General features: G+C 35.1%; 1 protein-coding gene across 1 annotated transcript in view; it reads left to right on the forward strand.

Moving 5' to 3' along the window:
- LOC138921934 (connector enhancer of kinase suppressor of ras 2-like) overlaps positions 1–25,828 on the forward strand; it is a 76,852-nt gene that overhangs the window by 21,320 nt on the left and 29,704 nt on the right. The window contains exon 2 of the mRNA XM_070257965.1: positions 5,558–5,629. Coding sequence (XP_070114066.1) covers positions 5,622–5,629 — 8 coding nt within the window. The 5' untranslated portion in view covers positions 5,558–5,621. The remainder of the gene's footprint in view (positions 1–5,557; positions 5,630–25,828) is intronic.

The raw sequence follows: 25,828 nt of genomic DNA on the forward strand, positions 1-25,828 counted from the left end.
GCACAGATTGGAAATCTACTGAGGTCACATTTGAGTAACAAGGATGGATGGGAGAGAGAATTCACAGGCATTTTTTTTTTTTTTTTGCTAAAGTCCGTATGTTATTAAGATCATAAGAATTGGAGAGCATCTGAAGCGTTACATTATCATAAAAAGTTTGGCAGACAAACTTTCAACAGGCCTGGTCCAGACATCTTGAGAAAGCTGTCTCATCAGATGTTGTCTGCTTCAATTCTGGGAAATCTTTGCTTTTAGTTCACCAGATGATGTGCAGGTCCAGTCAGGGTTTGGTGCTTTCTTTAGATGTGTCACATGAACCCAAGAGTCTATTCCCTGGAGTTTTGTAGCACAAGGGTTAGTCAGCAGTACTTAACAGGTGCCTTTTCAGAGAGACTGAAAGGACACCTTCTGGAGGAGACTTGTGGGGGAGGGCAAAGAAGCAAATCATCCACATGTTGAAATAAACTATAACTCCTAGGGGACTTTATATCATCCAGATCAGCCTTCAGGATTTGTGAGAAATAAGAAGGACTCTCAGTAAAACACTGAGGCATTACCACCCAGGTGAATTGTTTCCCTTCTCGAGTGAAGGCAAAAAGATATTGGCTAGCTTCCTCGACTGGAATACTAAAGAATGCACTGCATAAGTCAATTACCATAAAGAATTTATTTCCAGTGGGAATGGATGTGTTAGTAGCATATGAGGGTTAGGAACAATAGGATGTCAAAGGATAACAATGTTGTTTATTGTTCAGAGATTCTGGACAAACCTCTACCCTGGGCCCTTAGGTTGTCTCACAGTTAAAATAAGAGTATTACAGGGACTAGTACAAGGGATAATGAGGCCTTGAGCCTTGTAATCTTATATTATGGGCTTCATACCTTGAAGGGCTTACTGATAAGGTAGTTATTAATTCTAGGGAGAGATTTTGAGGGATCTGTTTGAATCTTGAAGGGAGGTGTGCTGTGAATTTTATCACTACCAGTTGGAGATGTTGCCCATAAGGAGGAAGGTAGCTGATTCAACAGGGACAAATGATCGGTGTTTCCAGAATAAGTTCTAGTACCATCATAGATAGAGCAAATAAAAAAATGTCAAAGTGTCATTTAATTCACTTGGTTGGCTGTTTCAATGACTATTGTCAAATTCTAGAATTATTTCCCCTTTTTGAAAGAAAAAAATTCCAGCATGATACTTTTCCAAGAAAGTTCAGCCTAATAAATGAATTGGGGTGGAGGAACCAAGGATAAAAGAGTGTGTGTTTCTCAAAGGGCCTAAACAAAAAGGCAATAGGTTCAGAGAGAGAAACCTGTTGAGATTTGTTAGAAATCCCCACTATTTGAGCTGTTTTAGTATTCCAAGGCAGGGGCTGCTTTATAATAGTGGGGCTGAGCACTGAAAGTGTGGCTTCAGTGTCAATTAGGACAGAAAAAAATTTCATCTCCAATCTGGAGAAATGTTTCTCCAAATCTATTAAGAGGGAAGATTGGAAGAGCTCCTGTAGTTCCTTGGAGTTCCATCGTGGGAATTTGGAGGGCATTGAAAAGACTGGTTAAAGAACTGAAGGTGCCTGAAGCACTTAAATTTGTAATGATTTCTTTTTCAATGTCATGCTTTTTGCAATAATAGCAGAAACTAAGAGAATTTTGTTTTCACTTAGGGGCCTTCATTTGTAGGAGTTGAAGATTAAGAATGTTGGCGGTCTTTCAGGTGACTCATCCAAAGTGCAAGGAAGATGGTATGCCAGATTAACTAAATCTGAAGTGGACGTAGTTTCCCATCCCATCCTGGTCCTTTTTACTAGAAGGGATAGGTTCCGGTTCAGCCCATTAATAAACATAGAGTTAAAAGCTACCAGGGTGGAACCAGCATCTGAAGGAAGACCAGGATTTTCTTTAAAAACAATTTGAAGCTGATCGTAATAGTCATGAACAGGTTCATCAGATTTTTGAGAGCAAGCCTGAATTTTGTTTCAATCAACAGGCTTTGGGAAAGCCCTAGGAATTGCTTGATGAAGTTGCCTAGCGATCACCTGATCCTGATCATATAACAGTTCAGTGGATTGGACCCCCAGTTGAAATCCCAGAGACTTTTCCAGATTTTCCAAATTAGTGGTTTTCATCCAATGCTGGGCCTGGCCTTCACTGTCAAGCATATGAACTAGCTGATATATTAGTCAGACAAACCAGGTTGGTAAGATTGAGTGATTATATTAAATTCCTCAGCAAATCTGTGCAGATCTTTGGTTACTTTGGGAAAATCTTTGACTATGGCTTACGGTTCAGCCACAGTTCAGAGAATATAAGAAATTAAGGGTTTAGCCTTTGGATCCTCAGAAGGCTTAATTTTAAAGGGACAGGTTCTGATAGGTTCAGAAGAAGAAGGAGTGGAGAGAGTTTCAGGGAAAAGAGGAAGTTCAAAGAGACAGTTAGTATGGGGGAACTGAGGGTATAGAGGAGGTGTAAATGGTATAGAGGGAAAGAGTAAGATGGCACCAGAGGCTGAGCCTGAGCACAAGGAGTTGGGGAAGAGGAACATGATGGTGGTGAAGGTGGAGCCTGAGACAAAGAAGCCAAGGAAGAGGAACATGAATCTTCAGGAGCCATTTTGTCTTTCTTTAACCATTTGTTTGTCTCAGTTAATCTTAAAATTTTATTTTGGAAAGAGGCCATTTTAGACTCCTGATAATGTTTGGGAGCCTAAAACTGCCAATTGAAATAGATGATCCATTCAGTTTTGAAAATTAAAGAGCTATGGTTGTCTAAATCAGTTTTAATAAAAGTAAATTTGTGGAGTTCAAAATTTCCCCATAATGGCCATTGGTGTTCTAAATTAACTTGGGTTAAGTTTGCCCATTTAGTCAGAAACGCACATGAGTAAGGATCACAGATTTTAAACATAAAATCAACCAGGGTCTCTGTAGGGGGCCACCCTCAAAATATTTGGGTAACTGGGATCCCATTTCTCAGAAGGTTTTCTCTCTCTCTAAATGTACATATCTTGGTGAATCCATATATTCATAAATAGATCATTAACATGAATATTTAAAATTTTGACATTAAACATGTAGTGAAATAATAGAAACTTGGCTATTTATGTCTATGCCTGAACACAAATTAATTGAAGAGAATTTATTTTTAAAGTTGAATTCAATTGTTAAACAACTAGGATCTTTTTGTCTACTTGCTAACAGATTTTTGACAAAAATTTTTAAAAATTATTAAATAGTTTTGGGCTATGCAGATGAAATCTAATGTATATCAGCATTCATATATGTTAAAATATTATATTTGACGAATACAAAATACCTCTGGTGGAGAAATATATGTAAATGATTTAGATACTTAGCTTGCTTTTAGTAATATGAAGGAAAGGAAAAAAAATTATGATTAATTATCATAAAGCATAGATAATTACCACAGTCTGAAAATTAAGAATTAATCCATTAAAGGGATAGTATATGAATTTTTAATCCCTATATTAAAAAAATACATTTTGGGGCCAGCCCAGTGTCATAGCAGTTAGGTTCGCACACTCTGCTTCAGCAGCCCAGGGTTCACCGGTTTGGATCCTGGGTGCAAAACTACACACCACTTATCAAACCATGCTGAGGCAGGCGTCCCACATATAAAGTGGAGGAAGATGGACATGAATGTTAGCTCAGGGCCAATCTCCCCCTCCAAAAAAACTACATTTTAATCTGTTGCAATATTCACATTTATAGAAATAAAATCTAGAACATTTCAAAATTTATCCAGGACCATTGAAAACATGATTATTCATCATCTAAAAACATTTATGAATTACCTTCTAGGTGTAAAACCATTGTGCTTAGCACTAACAAAGTTAAGGTGAATGAGATAGTTCTCAGTCCTCAAAGGACTCTGAATAGATCATCCAGACATATCAAAATATAACTAGGAGTTATGAGGTGAGAGATACAGGCAAAATGTCACTGTACCATAAGTAATAGAGTGCTAGAAAAATGTCAGAAAGCATCCAGCAAGAATTAAATAACAAGGGTTAATAAAAAGTGTTTGCCCCCTTTTCTCCTCCACTCTATACCCGTCTGGGAGAGTACTGATGAGTGTTGTTTGGAAAACCTCAGTAATGTTTACTGAAGAAGGGTGAATGCAGCAAACAAATGGGAAGAACTATCTACCAATAAATAATGGAGAAGTGACTATACTTTTAAATTTAAAATCTTCAGGTTTTCACAGTGCACCTAAAAGATGCATTATAATTTTTTCTAGGCTACTCCTGGCACTTACATTTGTTTACAATTTTTTTTTAATTTCACTACAATGTTATTAATTATTTCAGAACCATAATTTATTCAATAATATGAAGAAAGTTAGAAGGACCTAATTTACAAACAGAAAGTAGAAGGCCCATCTTATTGTATAAGACTGAGTACAACTTCCTGCATTCCTAATAGATCTGTAAGTTAAAAATAATTAACACAAGCTGTGTCTTGGAGAAACAACATTGGTATTTATTGAAGGTGTTCTCAGAAGTAAAAGAACTTTATGATTTTCCATGAGCATTAATATTCAGTGACTTAAAGGGAATGTATGTTATAAGAGTTTCAAATAAGCCATGATTTTACATATGAACCCAAAGGAAATGATGAGCAATACTTTGATTATTTTTATCTATAAAAGGATATAAATTAAATGTCCTGCTAACCAAAATCTAGAAGAAAATAGAAGTGACTCCTTCTCAAACCTGTATGAGATTTATCTAAGCTTGTTAGAAGAAATCATAAAGGCGAAAGTAAAAAAGATTTGACTACATGAAATTTACACCTTTTATGGGTCAAAAAGATGGTACAATAAGGAAAAATATATAGAAAATTTGCCAGAGAAACAAAAAAGATTAGTATCCTAATTATCTAAGGTGTTGAGACAAATGAATTTCAAGCACTAAGACTTCTTCAGAAAAATGAGCAAAATAGTTGGACCATTCACAAAACAGGAAAAATGATTTGTTAACAAATATATTATGCAAATGTATAATGCATACATGTTCTCATATCTTCTAATTAGAATATTGGGCAACAGAAGCCCAAATTCATAGGCATAGGTATTTCATTTGCTTTCGATAAGATATAAGCCAATAGAACGAAAAAGGCCATATTTAACTCACATGTTCACAAGCCAAGAGAAAAACATGGGCTTTTGAAAGAAGAGAAAACTAATAGTTCTGCAAAAAGGTAGAATCTGATTAATAATTCAGTTATTGTTAAAGCCTCATACTTCACCCCTTTCACGCTGACTGTGACATTTCATTTAAAAATGAGAGAGTTATTAATCTTCTAAGAGAAAACATTCAACATTCTCAGAGCACTGGACTAAAAATCGGTGTCCTGATTAAGTCTCTGTCACTACCATATTACCTTTAGCAAGTCATTTAACCTCTCTGGACTTTACTTATATACAAAATGAAGATTGTACTATACGGTTGCTGTGACCCTTTTATGGCTATAATATTAAATGTTTCAATTATTACTGGAAACAAAACTGAATTCTCTGCTTTCTGTCTTTTTTGCTCTAGTGCTTTCCAAGCCTCCCATGCAAGAATCAAGAGTTTCTACTTTGCTGCTGAATGTTCAGATGAGATGAATTAGTAAGTAATTTCTATCCATTCATTAATTCAATATATATTCATTGAGCCTCAATTATGTGTTAGGTACTATGTCCTGAGAAATACAATGGAATTTTTTTTTAAAAAAGTAAAATGAGGGACCAACCCGTTGGCATGGTGGCTGGGTTCAGTATGCTCTGCTTCAGCGGTCTGTGTTCGTGGATACAGATCCCATGTGCGGACATACAGCACTCCTCAGCCATGCTGTGATGGCAACCCACAAGCAAAGTAGAGGAAGATTGGCATAGATCTTAGTTCAGGGCTAATCTTCCTCAAGCAAATAAAAAAAAAAAGAGGAGCATTGGCAACAGATGTCAGCTCAGGGCAAATCTTCCTCAGCAGAAAAAAAAAAGGGTAAAATGATTTCTTTTCAGTCCTAATAGAGCTTAGTATAGTTGAGGAGAGCTATGCTAACTACAGAAGGCCAGTGTGCTGGAATATAGAGGAAGGACTATCACGATGCAAGTTGAGGCTACCAAGGCAGGCATCAGTCAGACCCAGAAGACTTTGTAAACCATCAAGTTAAGGATTTTAGTCTATCTCAAGAGCCAAAGTAAGCAACTGGAAGATTTTAAGAAAGAAGTAACCGGATCAGGTAGAGAAGAGGTTGGTAGAAGGAGCAAAGGGTATGTGAAGAGACAGATAAAAAGGCTTGCTTGGGCTAGAATGGTGGGCGTGAAAATAAAAACAAGTGGATGTATTCAAAATATCTTTAGGAGATAAAATCAACAAATTTGGCTCTAGAGATTGAGAGGGAGGGAAGTGTCAAGGATGGCTATTAGGTTTCTGACTTTATAACATGATGAATTTCATTGTATTTTTAATAAAATAAGGAATACTGAAAGAGGACCAGGTTTCAGGGACAAGATTGTGAATTCGGTCTTTGAACATGCAGAGTTTGGAGTACCTTTGAGACATCCTATGGAGTTTTGAATAGGCACTGCCTCTGAATCTAGAGTTCAGAGAATAACACTGGACTAGACATATAATTTGTGAGTCATCTGCATTGATATAGTATTTGAAGCCATAGGCACAGGTGAGAACAGCAAGGGCAAGTCAGAATGAGTTGTATGTCAGAATCAACTGGAGGGCTTGTTAAAACACAGATTTCTGGGGCCACCCCAGAGTTTCTGAATCAATAGGTCTAGTACGAGAGCTGAGAATTCATATATCTAACAACCTTCTTGGGTGATGCTGATTCTGGTGGTTCCAGGAATCTGAGAACCACTTGCATAGGGCAAGGGCATAACAGTGAGAAGAATGATAAGAGAAACCTAAAGAATTTCAACATTTAATGGTTGAGTAGAGCCTGAAAAAAGAAACAGAGAGTCCAGAATGGTAGGGAGAATTGCAATAATATTGTAGCACAATTATTTGATATGCTTCTAGGATTCTGTAGCAGAGATGTATAAACACGGCCAACATGTAATAATTTTTCCCTAAGGAAGGAAAGCCGTTGCCCTTTCTGAATTAAAGGTTTTTGTTTATTTTTTTAAACCTACAAGTTATTTTGCATATAAGGCATTGGCCCCAAAGGTGATAGTATATGTAAATATCTGTGGATATCCCATAACTTTAAATTTTCTTTTCTAAAATGTGCCTTATTTTAAAGACCAAACGCTTTCAATTACGGCTGTATAACATCCATTTTACTGCACTTCTCAATGTAAAACTAAACGTCAGAATAATTCTAGACATCTGGTACAGTGTATCTCCTCAGCATTCATCAATAACCACTATGCTTTCATTGACATTTAAGACTATGGAGTGAAAAAAACCTTGGGGAATGGTTGAAACTAACTGGCATGATTGAAGTGGGTGTTGGACTGCTTTTTGCAGGCTGATATTGCTTTGTATAAAGAATGAGCATGTCTTGTTTGATTAGATTTACACACATTTACTTGAATTTTAAAAGAATGAGCAATGAAACTGAAAACTTATTTCATGCTTATCTTGATCATTTTGCTGTCCATAAGCTGACTACAGCTCTATGCCACAAATTAATTTAAAGCTTCTCATCCTTTCAAGTAAATCATATTTTTATCTATTTGTGTATTAAGCATGGTCCCTATTAAAGTTGATCAACACAGTTTTACTTTTGACAAAAATTTATCATGCGAATAAAATATACACTATAAGACATTAATTCCAATTAGAGAAAGCAGCAGATTATTGGTATTTTAAATTACATCCTACTGATTTTAAAGTGTGTTGACTAATGTCATCAATGAACCTTTGACTATAAAAGGCTCTTATGTTCACATTTAATTTAGATTAAAAGGGAATTAAATTATCTATAATTTAACAGGGAAAATTGCTTATATTTGTATTCAACATGCCAGAAAGAAGGGTTCTTTTCTTAGTGAGTGTATATAGCCCACTCTCAATTTTAATTATGTTGAATTTAATCCTGTCACATTGCTGGTCTATTAGTGAAGCCTTTGAGACTCAAACACAACAATATTCTTATTCTCTTGAGGAAAAAAAATAACATTTGTGCTGACAGTACTTCAGAAATAAGCTGTTACAAAAGCAAAATAAAATTCTGACAATTTCAGAGAGGCTGTGTGAATATTCCCAGGAAAGGGCAGAGTGATGAATGTATCTATGAGCCCCTTGGAAAGACATTGAAAAATATGCAAATGTGTAAACAATAAATGTGTTTATTCTATTCTGTCAATAAGTGAAGTAAGAAGATTGATTGACTTCTGGGAGACAATAAGGATTAAAGGTAGAGTGTTGCTTTATAAAATGGAAAAAGTATGAATATGTTTACAAGCTTAAAGGAAAGAACCAATAAAGAGAAAGATTAAAAATATAACGTTAAAAGAAATGTCTGATGGAGCAATGAGGCAAAAGAGGATGAGATCAAGGACATATGTGAGGAATTAGGTTTTAAAAAGGAGTAAAAGCTGAGGATGATGCAAGCAAGTTTGCAGAAAGAGGATTTAAGGCTGATGATGCTTCTTGGCTACTTGTTGTCTTCATAAAGAAGGAGGCAAGTTGCTCCCAAAGAGTTAAATCCATTAAAGATTTTTTTTAATGATACATAGAAAAGTTAAAATGTGTCATTACACGCAAAATAAATAATAAAACTGAGCATGAGACATTTGAATACTCGCACTAAATAGCATCAAAACAATATGAATGTTTTCAGGTAAAAGTAATTTTTAGCCTGGACTGTTACCATACAAAATTGGGGTTCTCCTGAACAATGCACATAAAGATCCAATTATTAAGGCATCAGTTTTTGAGAAAAGAATAAAGCTTTATTACAGGGTTGACCTGCAAGGAGATGAGAGACAATGCTCTCAAATCTGTCTCCCTGATCTAGAACTTGGGGCAAAAATTATGGGATGGAGGGTGGCACAATCTGAAGTGTGGAGATAGATGAGTGGAGATAAGGAGAAGTGAGATAATTGATGATCTGTGCAAGCATAGTCAAGCTTCATGACTCTTCATAGGATGTGTTCATAAAATGGTAGTGTTAGTATGACCTGAGGGTGGAGTTTTCAGCCCCTTGACATCAAAAGGGTCACTTACTGGGCATTTGCACAGGTCCAGTTGATGGGTTGATTGTCTCAACGAGCCTGAACTGGACAAGGAATCATTTCTCAGGTCCTGAAAAATGACTCTTAATTACTGTGTTGATAAGATGGGGTCAGTTGAATGTCCTAGAGGGCCTGTGGCTACAAGACTAATAATAGAGATGCCTAATTATCCTTAATTTCAAAGTGTAAGCACAACCTAAGTGAATTCATTCCATAATCAGTAAACCAGTAGTAAAACTGTGATAAACTCAAAGAATCTTAATGTCTGTTTTGTTCTCTTGATCAGAATTATTTTCTCTTCTAGTTAGAGAAATGTTAGAAGTATTCTATGATAAATCTTTGTTGACTGAACTTGAAATATTGCTTGTAAAATAAGAACCTAGAATTATTAACCTTCTTAAGGAAGTTTTTGTAATTTAAAAATTTATCAGATGCCATTTAGTTTAATACAGGTAGTTATAGTCTATTAATTTCTTCTCTGAAAAAGCTGCATTTCTGGTAGGGGATTTAATTGGAAAAGTGAAAGAAGAGAAATATAGAATTATTTCAATTAAAATAAATCTTCTCTGTCCACATAGAAATGCCACAATTGATTTTAAATGTACAATTGGAAAATGGAAATTAAATCATTCATTTATGTTACATGTTGTCTTTTAAAAGTGAAGGAGACTGCATATTTTGAAAACAGTAATAATTGATGAAAGAAAACTACACTAAGTTTAAAAGATCTTGACTAAAATGTCATCCAAATTAATGCAGTTTCTATGATCTAAGCTATGATGCAATTATACATAATAGGAAAGGCTTATAAAGTAAATTTGACTTTAACATTAAAACATATCAAATATGATTTTCACTTAAAGAAAATTTAATATATATTGAGATCAAACTTTTAAAAGATTGTGCTTCTCTTCATTTTAATAGATATGAAATCTATCTTTCTATTTAATAGATGTGAAATCTATCTATCACTCATTGAATTGAGCGTTGTGCCCACTTTGTATGTAGGATGCCACCACAGCATCTCTTGATGTGCAGTGTGTAGGTCTGTGCCCAGGATCTGAACCTGCAAACCCTGGGCCACCAAAGCGGAGCACATGAACCTAACCACTATGCCACCAGGCCGGCCCCCTAAGTATCTCACTCTTAAAGCCAAAATATTAATGTTGGTTTCTACCAATAAGTTGTCCAGTTTATTTAAACACCAAAATAGAGAATAGACTGACCTAAAGTAGTATAGCAATTGGCTAATTAAATGAACAATCACCTGAATACACTAGGTGTTAACTTACCTGAGCAATCAGTTCAATCAAAGTGGAAGAATTATTGGCACTTATATGGATAGCTTTGGTTGTTTGCCTTTATCTTGGCGTTGTTTTAGAATGACATATTTAGTTTATTAAATTACTTATATACCTGTATGTAAGGAAGTTTCTAATAACTATTCCAGAATATATTTTGCTTTATGCCTTCATACTATCTTACTCATACTATCAAGTGTAAAAATGAATATTTTTAATGTTAAGTATTGATAAGAAAAAATTCACAAAAATCAAGATCATGCACATATTATAAACAAGTTTATTCTTGTGTATTTATTTATTTTTCTTAAATAACCTTCATTCCATGGCCCCCTTTAAGGACCTCAACAAGTTACCTTTCTCCTGAGTTTCAAATTCTAGTTCCTATACCTATAGAGAAAATTTTTCAACTTTAACTTGTTTCAATCTCATTTTTATTTCCTCTGTCTCCAAAAGTATTATATCTATAAGTAAGGCGATATGAATAACAATTTATTAGCCATAGTTGCTTGACTGTTATATAAAAATGCATAGAGGTAATTTCCGCTTCCAACTAAGATGGAGTAATAGGTACCAGACTTACTCTCTTGCCTGAAATAACTTTAAAACTGGATAAAATATATTTAAAAGGTTATTTTCAAGACATTAAACATTAGGCAATGAATGGCAGTAACCCCAGAAACACTGGAAACTAAGAAGTTGAACCATACTAAGTGCTTTGAGAGAGTTTCCAGGCTAAAGAACAGGGAAGGGAAACCCAAGCAGAGCCTAGCAGACCCTCGGACTTGAGGAGACAGAGCTAAGAGTCTGTGGAAACCAAAAAAGCAAGAATTTGCAGAGAAGAGTACTGGAGAAGAAAGAACTGCACAAAGAGAGAGCTCTGTAGATCTGCATGGGTTCCCCCTCCAGTATTCAGCAGAGTACTGTTCAGCTCCTGCCTGTCAGGAAATGCCCAGAGGGTGGGAAAAGAACCCCCTGAAAGGATTAGAGGAAACCTCCCACACAGAGGATCCAACCTAAGGACAGAAATAAAAGGGTAGAAAATGCATGCAACATTCTGGTGAGTCTGGGGGCTCCGTGAGGAACTGGTATTGGTCTCATTTGACTCAGCATACTGATGGGACTGGTAAACTCGTTTTGAAGCTGCTGAAAACAGTGATCACCATGGCACATTAGAGCTTAAATTCTGCAAACAGACTCCAGGGAGAGCTAGAGAATATGGACTACTGAGAAGAAGCAAGGACAAGTGTCTATGGGAATTTGAGATGACTAAAGGCACACACATAAGCCCAGAGAAGATACATCTTCAGAAAAAGTTTAAGGGGTTCAAGAAGAAGCTCTAGTTGGGCTGATTGGTAAAAGTCTTTCCCTGTATGCAACCAGTCAACAAAGACTGGTAGAGGTAGTCTTGTTTCAAATACCCAAGTCTCAAATAATAACCACAAGGCATGCAAAGAAACAGGGAAACATGGCACAAAGAACAAAACAGAACTTCCGAAACCAACCCTAAAGCAATGTAAATATATGAGATGCCCAAGAAAGATTTTAAAATTAGCTTTCATTAAAATGCTCAATGAATTAAAAGAGAACATGGATAGGCAATTAAACAAAATCAGGCAAATGATGTATAAACAAAATTACCATATCAAAAAGACATAGAAACTATAAAAAAAACAGAAAGTCTGGAAATGAAAAATACAATAACTGAACTGAAAAATTCATTAGCGGGGTTCAAAATCAGACATTATAAGGCAGAAGAAAAAATCAGAGAACTTGAAGACAGATTTTTTGAAATCATTGTGTTAGAGATGCAAGAAGAAAAAAGAATGAAGAAAATTTAAGGGTGTGTAAGAGACTTCTGCGACACTATCAAACAGATCATATACACATTATAAGAATTTCAGAAGGAGAAGAGAGAGAGCAAGAATCAGAGAGGAGTTTTTAAGAAATAATAGCTGAAAATTTCCCAAATCTGAAGAAAGAAATGGACATACAGATTCAAGAAGCACAAAGACTTCAATGAGGATAAATCCTAGGGACCAACACCCGGACACATTATAATGAAAATGCTAGAAGTTAAAGACAAAGAGACAATCATGAAAGTAGCAAGAGAAAAGTAACTCATCACATACAACCAGGCTTCCATAAGATTATCAGCAGTTTTCTCAGCAGAAACCTTTCAAGCCAGAAGGGAGTAGGATGACATATTAAAAGTGCTGAAAGAAAAAACTGTGAACCAAGAATACTGTATGTAACAAAACTCTCCTTCAAAATGAAGACAAAATTAAGACTTTTTCAGATAAACAAAAGCTGAGGGAGTTTATTACCACTAGACCTGCTGTGAAGAAATGCTAACAAGAGTTCTTCAAGATGAAAGGAAAGGGTGCTATAAAATAACATGAAAGTATTAAAATATAAAGTTTTCTAATAAAGATGAATACAAGGACAGATATAGTGACCTGTATTAACGTTATTTTGTCCATAAACTCACTTTTAATTCTCATATAGAAATTAAATAACAAAAGCATAAATCAATGTTAATTAGTAGACAATATATAAATATGCAATTTGTGACAATAACACAAATGCAGGGATGGAGCTGTATAGGAGTAGAGTTTTTGTATACAATGTAAATTAAGTTGTTATCAATTTAGAATCGAATTTTATAACTTCACAATGTTTCATGCAATTACAATGTAACCAGAAAGAAAATTATATAGAGAATATACACAAAAGGAAATGAGAAAGAAATTAAAGCATATCACTAGAAAAAGAATCAATGAAACACAAAGGAAGTTGGTAAGAGAGAAAAGAAAGGACAAAAAGATACAAAACATACTAAAAACAATTAATAAAATGGCAAAAGTCCTTCTTTTCCTAAAATTTCTTTAAATGTAAATGCATTAAACTCCACTTTCAAAAGAAATAAAATGGCTAAATGAATTTTAAAAAACAGAATCCAACTATATGCTATATACAAGAAACTCACTTTTGATCTAATGACAGACATAGGCTAAAAGTGAAAGGATGAAAAAAATATTCCATGGAAATGGTAAACAAATGAGAGCATAGGTGGCTATAGTGATATGTCACAAAATAGATTTTAAGTCAAAAACTGTTATAAGAGACATAGAAAGACCTTATGTAAGGATAAAAGAGTCAATTTATCAAGAAGATATAATAATTATAAATATTTATACACCAAACATCAGAGCTCCTAAGTATATGGAGCAAACTTTGACAGAATTGAAGGGAGAAATAGAAACAACACAATAATAATAGAAGAATTCAATATCTCACTTTCAATAATGACTAGAATAATGAGACGAAAGATAAATAAGAAAGTAAGGGTCTTGAATAACACTATAAGCCAATTGAACCTAACAGACATGTGCAGAATATTCCACGTAATAACAGCAGAATATTCATTCGTCTCAAGTGCACCTGGAACATTTTCCAGGATACACCTCATATTAGGCCACAAAATAAGTATCAAATATTTTGAGAGATTGAAATTTATATAAACTATCTTCTCCAATTACAGTGGAATGAAACTAGAAATCAATAGCAGAGGGAAAACTGGAAAATCCACAAATATGTGGAAATTGGACAGCATACTCTTAAACAGCAAATGGATCAAAAAGGAAGTCAGAAAGGAAATTATAAAATATGTCAAAGCAAATGAAAACAGAAACAAAACATATGAAAACTTATGGGGTGTATTGAAAGCAGTGTTAGGAGGGAAGATTATATCTATAAATGTACACATAAAAGAGAAGAAAGATCTCAAATTAACAACCTAACCTTACACTTCAAGAGCCTAGAAAAAGAACAAATTGAACCTAAAGCTAGCAGAAGAAAGGAAATAATATAGAGCAAAAATTAATAAAACAAAGAATAGAAAAATAGTGAATGAAACAAAGTTATTTTTTGAAAAGATGACAAAATTGACAAATCCTTAGCTAGATTAAGTAAGAAACAGAGAAAAAATTTGAATAACTAAAATCAGAAATGAAAGAGGGAACATTACAACTGATGACACAGAAATATAAAGTATTATGAGAGAATACTATCGACAATTATATGCCAACAAATTGGATAACATACAGGAAATGTATAAATTCCTAGGAACACGAAACCTCACAGGAATAAATCACTAAGAAATAGAAAATATGAACAGACTTATAACTATTAAGGCAATTGAATCAGGAGATTTTAATAAAAAATTTCCCAAAAAACAAAAGTCCAAACTCAGAAGCCTTCACTGGTGAATTCTACCAATCATTTAAAGAAGAATTAATATCAATCCTCCTCAAGCACTGCCAAAACAGGAAGAGGTGGAAACACCTCCAAACTCACTTTGTGAGGCCAACATTACCTTAATACCAAAGCAAGATAGGGATTCTACAGGGAAAGAAAACCACAGAAGAATACCCTTGATGAATAGTGCTGCAAAAATCCTCAAAAAAAAATTGGAAAAGTGAATTCAACAGCACATTAAAAGGGTTATACGTCATGACCAATTGGGATTCATACCCGGAATGCAAGGATGGTTCAACAAATAGAAACCAGTGAATGTAATACACCACATTAACATAATGAAGGACAAAACTGCATGCTCATTTCAATTGGTGCTACTATGCAGCTTTTAAAAGTAGGGAAATCCTGTCACATGCTACAACATGATGAACCTCAGGGACATTATGCTAAGCGAAATAAGCCAGTCACAAAAAGACAAATACTATACGATTCCACTTACATGAGGTATCTAAAGTAGTTAAATTTATAGATACAAGAAGTACAATGGTGATTATCAGAGGTTGGAGGAGGAGGCAAAGGGGAATTCTTGTTTAATGGGTATAGAGTTTCAGTTCTGCAAGATGAAAAGCTTCTAGATATCTGTTTCACAACAATGTAAATATACTTAACACCACTGAACAGTACACTTAAATATGATTAAGAAGGTAAATTTTATGATATGTGGGCTTTTTTACCATAATAGAAAGAAAATCAGTGTGGTTCATCATATTAACTAGAAATAAAAAAACATATGAACATCTCAATAGATGCAGGAAAAACATTTAACAAAATCTATTCCTGATAATGACAGTAAACTAGGAATAGAAAGGAGCTTCCTTAGTTTGATAAATGGAACCTATGAAAAGAATACAGTTAACCTCATACTTAAAATACTGAAATATTTCTCCTTAAAGTCAGGGAGAAGGCATGGGTGTCTATTCTCATTACTTCTCTTTATTATTGTACTTGAACTTGAACTGTATCCAGTACAATTAGGCAAGAAAAAGTGATTAGAGGTACTCAAATTATAAAGAAATGAAACTGTTGAAGATGACATGATTCTCCATGTGGAAAATTTGTTCAAATTTACATGAAAGCTACTACTAATAAGTGAGTTTAGCAAGATTGCAGGATATAAAAACAATTTGCAAAGATCATTTGTATTTTCCTATATGAGTATCAAAAAATCAGAAATTAAAATTTTAAAATACTATTTAAAATAGTACCAAAATATATGAAATACTTAGAGATTACTAGAAAAAAATGTGCAGGACCTGTGCCCTGAAGACTACAATACATTCCTCAGAGAAATTTAAAGAAAACCTAAATAAATGGAAAAATATACTGTGTTCATGGGTCAAAAGACTCAATATTATTAAGATAGCAGTCCTTCACAAATTGATCTATAGAAACCTATAGGTTTCATTCCAATTTCATTTAAAATCCCAGAAGACTTTTTTTTGCAGAAATCTTAAAGCTATTCTAAAATTCATACGGAACTTCAAAGAACCTAGAATAGACAACACACATTTTAAAAAGAAGAATAAATTTGTAAGACTTCTACTAACTTGATTTCAAAACTCACTGTAAAGCTATAACAACCAAGACAATGTAGTATTGGTGTAAAGATAGACAACTACATCAATAGAACAGAATATAAAGTCTAGAAATAGACACAGACTATATGGACAACTGTTTTATGACAAAAGTGCAAAGGCAACTCAGTAGACAAAGAATAGTCTTTTCAACAAATGGTGCTGGAATAATTGCATAGTGTATAAAAAAATGAACTTCAATCTGTGTATCACATCACATACAAATGTTAAGCCAAAATGGATCCTAGACCAAAATGTAAAACCTGAAAGTATAAAACTCCTAGAAGAAAATATAGGAGAAACTCTTTGTGACCTTGAGTTAAACAAATATTTCATAGATATGACACCAAAATCACAATCCACAAAAGAAAATATTGGAATTTATTGAAATAAAAATTTCTGCTCTTTGCAAGGTAATGTTAAGAGAATGAAGAGACAAGTCAAATGTTGGTTCAAGATGGCAGTGTAGTAAGACCCTAAATTCACCTCCACCTATGGACACAACAAATCTACAACTGCAAATGGAATAGTTCCTTCTGAAATGGACCTAAAAATTGGATGAACAGAACCTACACCACAAAGCATAAAAGGGCAGCATTGAGACAGATAGGAGTGGCAGAGACACAGCCTTGCCAAGGAAAAAAACCCACCACAGCTTTGGTGATCCACAATTGGGAGGGATCTCAAAGGTATGGAACTTTTCCCTGAGGAGCAAGTGATTTGAGCTCCTCATCAGGCAACCCAACCCTTTGATCCTACACAGGAAAGACAAGCCTCCAAAACACATGGCTTTGAAAACCAATGGGCATTACATCCAGGAAAGCTATAGAACTGTAGGGGATAGAGAACCTGCTCTTAAAGGAGTTGTGTGCAGAATCACTTGACTTGGAAATCAGTGCAAAAACACCAGTTTGAAAAGCACACAGACGATAGGCGAAGGAGATCCAGTTAACAACCTTAAAGCATCTCTGGAGAGGTAGGAACTAGTTGGAACTCCCCCCAGGGACTGAGACACTGGCAGGAGCCATGTTTGTGATCTCAATCTATCTTGCTAATGCTGGCAGCGGTGAGCATCATTTTGGAATGTCTCCTCTAACCTGATACTGCCAGTAGGCATACCCCACTGAGAGTCCCACCCACCTTGGCACCTCAGCTGTGCCTCACAGACAGACTGGGGAATAGCCCTAGCCACCAAAGCTCTGCAGCAAGAGTGGCTGCATCTAGTCCCCATAATGAGTGCCAGCTCTGCCCACCAATCCACTGCAGTGGTTGCAGATGTGCCTAGCAACCAGACTGGGCACCAGCCCCACCAACCAGCACAGGGGTTGTGGCCATGCCCCACAGCAGGCTGGGCACCCCACCCACCAATGTGCTGCAGCAGCCACAGCCATGCATTACAACCAGGCTGGGTGACAGTCCTGACCATCCTCACACCACAGCCACTGCCCCACCACATCAGAAGGGCCCAGGCAGCCCACATTGGGTACACCTTTTGAGCCCCTGGCTCAGCTGGCCAGGAGAGATTTTGCTTCTGGGCCCCACAAGACATTTCCTACATAAAGTCACTCCATCAACACTGGAAGAGGTAGTTCATTTATATAATACATAGAAACAAACACAGAGAGTTAAGCAAAATGAGGAGACAAAGGAATATGTTCCAAATGAAAGCACAAAATAAAACCTCAGAAAAAGAAGTAAATGAAATTGAGATAAGCAGTCTACTGGATAAAGAGTTCAAAGTAATGATCATAAAGATACTCACTGAACTCAGGAAAACAATGGATGAACACAATAAGAACTTCAACAAAGAGAGAAAATATAAAAAAGCACAGAAGTTACAACTGAACTGAAAAATACACTGGAGGGGAATGGATAAAGAAGAGCAAAATGGATGAAGTAGAAGAATGAATCAGTAACTGGAAGACAAAATAATGGAAATCACCCACACAGAGCAACAAAATAAAAATATAATTTAAAGAAATAAAGATAACTGAAGGAACTTCTGGTACAACATCAAAAGTATAACATTCACATTATAGGGATCCCGAAAGGAGAAGAGAGAGAGAAATGGCTAGAAAAACTATTTGAAGAAATAATGACTGAAATCTTCCCTAATCTTGGGAAGGAAACAGACTTTCAGCTCCAGGAAGCCTAGAGAGTTCCAAATAAGATGAATCCGAAGAGACCTACACAAAGACACATTATAATTAAAATGATAAAAGTTAAAGATAAAGGGAGAATCCTAAAAGCAACAAGAGAAAAACAACTTATTATGTACAAGGGAAATTCTATAAAGCTATCAGCAGACTTTTCAACAGAAACTTTACAGGCCAGAAAGAAGTGGTATGACATATTCAAAGTAGAGGAAGGAAAAAACTTCCAACCAGGAATTCTCTACCCAGTAAGGTTATCATTCAGAATCAAAGGAGAGATTAAGAGTTTTCCAGATAAGCAAAAGCTAAAGGAGTTCATCACCACTAACCTGGACCTACAAGAAGTGTTAAAGGGACTTCTTGAAGCTGAAATGAAATGGCACTAATTAACAATAAGAAAACATACAAAAGTAAAAATCTCACTGGAAATGGTAAATATATAACAGAAGTAGTGGATCAATCACCCATAAAGCAAATGTGAAGGTTAAAAGACAAAAATAGTAAAAATAACTAAATATGCAATAATTAGTTAAAGGATGCATAAAATAAAAAAATATATACCATGAGAAGGGAGTAAAAAGATAAAGCTCTGGAATGTGTTCATATTTAAGCTGCTATCAACTTAGAAAAGAGTGCTATTTACACAATGCTATATGTGAACCTGGTGGTAACCACAAAAAAACGTATGGTAAATACACAACAGAAAATAAAAAAGGAAAATAAACATAACGCTAAAGAAAGCCATCAAACCACAAGGGAAGAGTGAAAAAGAAAAAGAAAGGAATAGAGAGCCACTACAAAAACAGCCAGAGAATACTCAACAAAATTACAATAAGTATACACTTATTGATAATTAATTTAAATGTAAATGGACTAAGTTTGCCAATCAAAAGACATAGAGTGGCTGAATGGATAAAAAAATAACCTTATCTATATGTTACCTAGAAGAGACTCACTTCAGAAGTAAAGCCACACACAGACTGAAAGTGAAGGGGTGGAAAAAGATATTCCCAATAAGTGGAAACAAAAACAAAGCTGGAGTGGCTGTACTCATATCAGACAAAATAGACTTTAAAACAAAGACTGTAATAAAAGTTAAAGAAGGGCATTACGTAATGATAAAGGAGTCAATCCAACAAGAAGATATGACATTTATAAATATGCACTCAGCATGGGAGCATCAAAATCTGTAAATCAAATATTAACAGACCTAAAAGGAGAAACTGAAAGCAATACAAAAATAGTAGGGGACTTCAACACTCCACTTACATCAGTGCACATGGAACATTCTCCAGGACAGATCAAAATAAAAAGCTTCTGCACAGTGAAGAAAACCATCATCAAAATGAAGAGGCAACCTACTGAATAGGAGAAGATATTTGCAAACCATATATCCAATAAGTTGTTAATATCCAAAATATAAAGAACTCATACAAGTCACCAACAACAACAAAAACCACCCAATTGAAAAATCGGCAGAGGATCTGAATAGACATTTTTCCAAAGAAGACATACAGATGGCCAACAGGCACATGAAAAGATATTCAACACCACTAATTATTATGGAAATGCAAATCAAAACCACCATGAGATATCACCTCACACCAGTTAGAATGGCTATTATAAAAAAGAGAAGAAACAACAAGTGTTGGAGAGGATATATAGAAAAGGGAACCCTCATACACTGTTGATGGGAGTGTAAATTGGTGCAGCCACTATGGGGAACAGTATGGAGATTCCTCAAAAAATTAAGAATAGAACTACCATATGACCCAGTTAGTACACTTCTGGGTATTTATCTGGAGAATATGAAAACACTAATTCCAAAAGATATAGGCACCCTATGTTCATTACAGCATTATTTACGGTAGTCAAGATATGAAAAGAACCTAAGTGTCCATCAATGGATGAATGGATAAACACGACGTGGTATATATATGCAATGAAATACTACTCAACCATAAAAAAAAATGAAATCTTGCCATTTGTGACAACATAGATGGACCTTCAGGGTATTATGGTAAGTGAAATAAGTCAGAAGGAGAAAGACAAATATTGTATAATTTCATTCATATGTGGAATCTCAAAAACAAACAAACAAATAAAACAAAAACAAAGTCATAGATACAGAGAACAGATTAGTGGTTATCAGAGGTATACAGAGTTGGGGAGTGGGTGAAATGGGTGAAGGGGATCAATTGTATGGTGAAGGATGGTAACTAGACTTGCGGTGGTGAGCATTTTGTAGTGTATACGGATGTAGAATACAATGCTGTACACCTCAAACTTATATGATAATAAAAAAAAGAATCAGAATAGCTCCAAATGACATGAAATCAGGGAAAGGAACATAATATCACATGGGCATATGAACAAATTACTGTTTGTCAAAGTGACTACCACAGATGCCATGACTAAAAAAAGTGGTCATTTGAGAAGTTCCATTGATCACTGATCATTTTTCAAATCTACTCATTCATTCCTCATCAATGGGAAAAAAAAGGCTCCGAAATATAGAAGGAGGAGTAGCAGTGTAAACTGTGCCCAAGTGTGGTTGTTGAAATCCTTTCCATTATCTTTTTCATCTGGCTTTACAGATGGGTAAATCAGTGTCCTAAATAAATCCAAGACCATAAATACCTTTATTCGGTCTGAACTTAGGTCAAAGTTCTAAATATGCTCCAAGAGGATAATTCATTTATCATTTAATCGTTAATTCATCCAATAAAAATTTACACAATGACTTACCAAATAGCTAGTATTGGGCTGGGTCATAGAAATGCAATGTTGACCTTAGGAAACCTTTGGTTTAGTGGGGAGTCTGGTAAAAACTAGTCTGGTAAAAACATATGATAGATAACACTATGATTCTGGCCTAATGATAATTATTAAAAGTGATACCATTCTAAACTTTCCACTCTTCGACTATTATTAAACAATTAAACCATTATTTTCCACTCAAAAAAAGAAGAAAAGTCACAGTGGAGAAAATATTTGCATGCCATATATTTAATAGTGGACTTGTATCCAGAATATATAAATAATTTTCAAAACTAAATAATTAGGAAATGACCCCATTAAAAATGAACAAATATTTGGACAAATACTTCATCACAGAAGATATTCAGATGATAAAGAAGCCCCAAAAAATGTTAAACATTATTCTATCATGGCATCATTAGGAAAATGAAAATTTACATAACAATATGATAACACTACACACTTATTAGTATGACTAAAGCAAAAAATACTGATGATACTAAGTGCTGTTCAGAGTACAGAGCAACTGGAACTCTCACACCAATGTATGTGTTGCTGGTTGGAAAGTAAATGGTACGACCACTTTGCAAAGCAGTCAGGCAGTTTTTCTCACAAAGTTAAACATATGCTTGGGTATTTGCCCAAGAGAAATAAAGCATGGCTACAGAAAGACTTGTAGACAAATGTCCAGAGAATCTTTGTTCATAATGGCCGAAAACTAGAAACAATCCAAATACCAATCAACAGGTGAATGGATAATCAAATCATGGTATATACATACAATGAACTACTACTCAGCAATAAGATTTGAACTGTGATGCAGGTGACAACATGGACGAATCTCAAAATAACTATGCTAAGAGAAAGAAGCTAGATACAAATGACCTGGTAACGTATGGTTTTGTTTATATGAAGTTCTAAAAAATTCAAACTGATTTGTTGTGACGGAAAGCAACTTGGTGGTTTTGGGTATGAGGTGGTGGATAGGAGAGATTACAGAGGGGCACAAAAAAACTTTTGGGGGAGATGGATATGGTCGTTATCTTGATTGTGATACTTTCATCACTGTTTACATATGCCAAAATTTATGAAATTGTACACTTAAAATATGTACAGTTGGGGGTCAGCCCCATGGCCTAGTGGTTGGCTTCAGTGCATTCTGCTTCAGCAGCCTGGAGTCTGTTCTCGGGCGCACACCTACACCACTCATCAGCGGCCATGCTGTGGCAACCACCCACATAGAAAAAAGAGAAATACTGGCACAGATGTTAGCTCAGGGCGAATCTTCCTCAAGCAAAAAGAGGGAGATTGGCAACAGATGTTAGCTCAGGGTGACTTTTCCTTGGCAAAAAAAAAAAAAGTACAGTTGATTGTATGCCAATTATACCTTAATAAATCTGTTTTTCTAAATTGATTGGAAATAACCTCCACAACTGTCCTGGAAAAAAGTATTTTCGGAAAATTTCAAACCACCAATATTTCAAACTTACAAACACTCTGGGTTTTATCTTGCAATTCCTACTACTTGCCTGTCAGATTAACCTCCCTTAAGCAACTTTTCTTTCATGTTACTCCTCTGTAATTTTTATTGGAGCACTTTTCCTCTTGCTGTTGGATCAGCTCAGAATATACTCCTTAAGCAGACCTATCCAAAGTATCCATGTAACCTTTGAGGACTATTTCAAATCTAATTCCTAAACAAGCCATGAAGAACCTAAGCATATCTAATTCCCTCACCCGTCTCTAAACTCTGACAGCAATTATTTTTCTGAATGATAACGTTAGTACCGGACCATATATCTTGCATTGTTGAATGATTGTTTAATTGGCATTATTAGCACTGTCTTTCCAGCAAGAACATAAACTCTTTTTAAAAAGATCAAATTACCTTCTTTTGTATATGCCATGATACCTAGCATGATGCTGAACACATGGTGTTAGCATTGACTAAACACTTCACTGAAAACTACACTGATTGACACATCATTAAAATAAGATCATTAACATACCATGCAGATGAATATTCAAAAATCCTCAATGTTTAGATTCTCTCTTTAAAGGCAAGGATTCTTACCTATGCCACCAATTTCATTCTTTTAGCTTAGACTAGTGATTCACAAAGTGTGGTCCCTGGGCCAGCAGCATCAGCATCACCTGGAACTTGTTAGAAATACAAATTCTGGGACGTCACACTAGGCCTACTGAATCAGAAAGTCTCTAGGAGAGGCCCAGCAAACTGTGTTTTAACAATCCCTCCAGATGATGCTGACTCAAGCTCAAGTTTGAGAACCATTGCTTTACACACAGGAGCCTCATTAAACTGATACGGATTTTTATGACTCATGATAGAAACCAAAGAAAACTCCATAACTGTGTCAACTCCTGACAAGGAGAAAGGGAAATCAACCACAGGAAATTAAATAATACATATCTGAATTGTGGTTTTTCTTAGATAACAGATTTCTCAAAAAATTAAAAGTAGAAATACCATATGACCCAGCTATCCCACTACTGGGTATTTATCCAAAGAGCATGAAATCAACAATTCAAAGAAATTATGCATACCTATGTTCATCTCAGCATTATTCACAATAGCCAAGACATGGAAGCAACCCAAGTTCCCCTCAACAGACAAATGGATAAAGAAGATGTGGTGTATATATATATATATATATATATATATATATATATATATACACACACACACACTGGAATACTACTCAGCCATAAAGAAAGACAAAATAGTGCCATTTGTGACAACATGGATGGACCTTGAGGGTATTATGCTAAGCGAAGTAAGCCAGACAGAGAAAGACAAACACTATGATTTCACTCATATGTGGAAGTTAACCAAACACATGGATAAGGAGAACAGATTATTGGTTACCAAAGGAGGAAAGGGGTGGGGGAAGGTGAAAGGGATAAAGGGGCACATATGTATGGTGACGGATAAAAATTAAACTATTGGTGGGGAACGCAATGCAGTCTACAGAAACTGATATATAATAATATACACCTGAAATTAACACAGTGTTATAAGCCAATATGACCTTGGTAAAATTAATTTAAAAAATGGATAACAAAATGGGATGCTAGACAGAGTGATAGAAGTTGAAGAACTGCTAATAAATATTAATCTATTCTACACATTTTTAAGCAGAATGCTAAAGTTATGAATGACCTTTGATTAGTATTAACTGTGAAGGAGATAGTGTGGAGCCAGCTTTGCTTCCAACAATCAATTAAGAAAGTCTCTTTGCAGAATTAAATATGTTTCAATAGGATATCACATTGAAAGGCGCTTATATAATTTTTAATCCTAAATTTTGACAGTTCATTACCTATAATGAAAGTGTAATAGTGACTGTATCTGAGGAAAGCAATATGCCCTTACAGCTAAACTCTAAGAGACACATTACATTATGTCAGATAAAAGTAAAGTGGCTTTGAACTGTCATTGAGGGCTTGTCAAATGAAGAATAACACAAATGTATTCCCAATATATTCCTTTTTGTTTTTATTGTGGTGCAATATCTTGTATCCTGTAATGTTTTTGACCTAAGTTTAAGGTTAGGTGAAAAATTGAGAATTACAACCCCTTTATATCAATCACTTTGTATAAATTATACTATTCATTCTTTAATGAATGCATGCATTCATCTAGAAAATATTGAGTGCCTAGTATATACTAGGGAGTAAGAGTACAAAATGATCAAGGTCAATCCTCTCACCAAAAAGCTATCTGACTGGTTAGGAGGATGAACATTTAAATAGACAATGACAATGGGGTATAATACATGCTGTATTATAAGCACACAAAAGATTCCATGTAGCAGAAAACACTGAAGTTTAACTCTCCTTGGGGACAACAGAATAGGGCAGCCCTGAAATTTAGAATTCATCCTGCAGGTTATAGAGGGCTATTGAAAATTATGATAGGAATTGATTTATGCTTTAGGGAGATCATTCTACGTGGCAGTATTAAATATGGATGTGAGGGTGGCAGCATTGGCAGCACAGACACTCATTAAATATATTATTGTATTCTGGTGACAAATGATTATATTCTGAATTATAGCAGCCACACTGGGGATGAAGTGCAGATGGACGTGAAAGGTATTTTCCACAGGATTTGGTCACTGAAAGGTTGTGGGGATCATGGCTACCTTTTAATCCTATAGAGAAGTTACACAGAATTTCATTTTTCCTGATACCCAACCCAATTAAAAAGGTTGGTGTTAATGGCATCCGATCTTGCAAAATAATTTTCAAATCTCATCCCCTTGGAAAAAGAGAACTTCAGAAGCTTACCTCAAAATCTTGCAATGTTATATATGCTTCCCTACATAAAGAACTAGCCTTGGTTGCCTTTTGCAATTTTCTTATCAAATGTTCTGTTATTTTAAATGAAGATTTTAAAATTTGATATTTACCACAGTAACAAGAATAGTTCATTTGTTCACAAGCACAAAAACCATGTTCTTTTGGGTACCGTATAACACAAGATATTTGGAAAAGTTCC

The sequence above is a fragment of the Equus caballus genome, chromosome X (assembly GCF_041296265.1).
Source record: "Equus caballus isolate H_3958 breed thoroughbred chromosome X, TB-T2T, whole genome shotgun sequence".
Taxonomy (NCBI): Eukaryota; Metazoa; Chordata; class Mammalia; order Perissodactyla; family Equidae; genus Equus; species Equus caballus.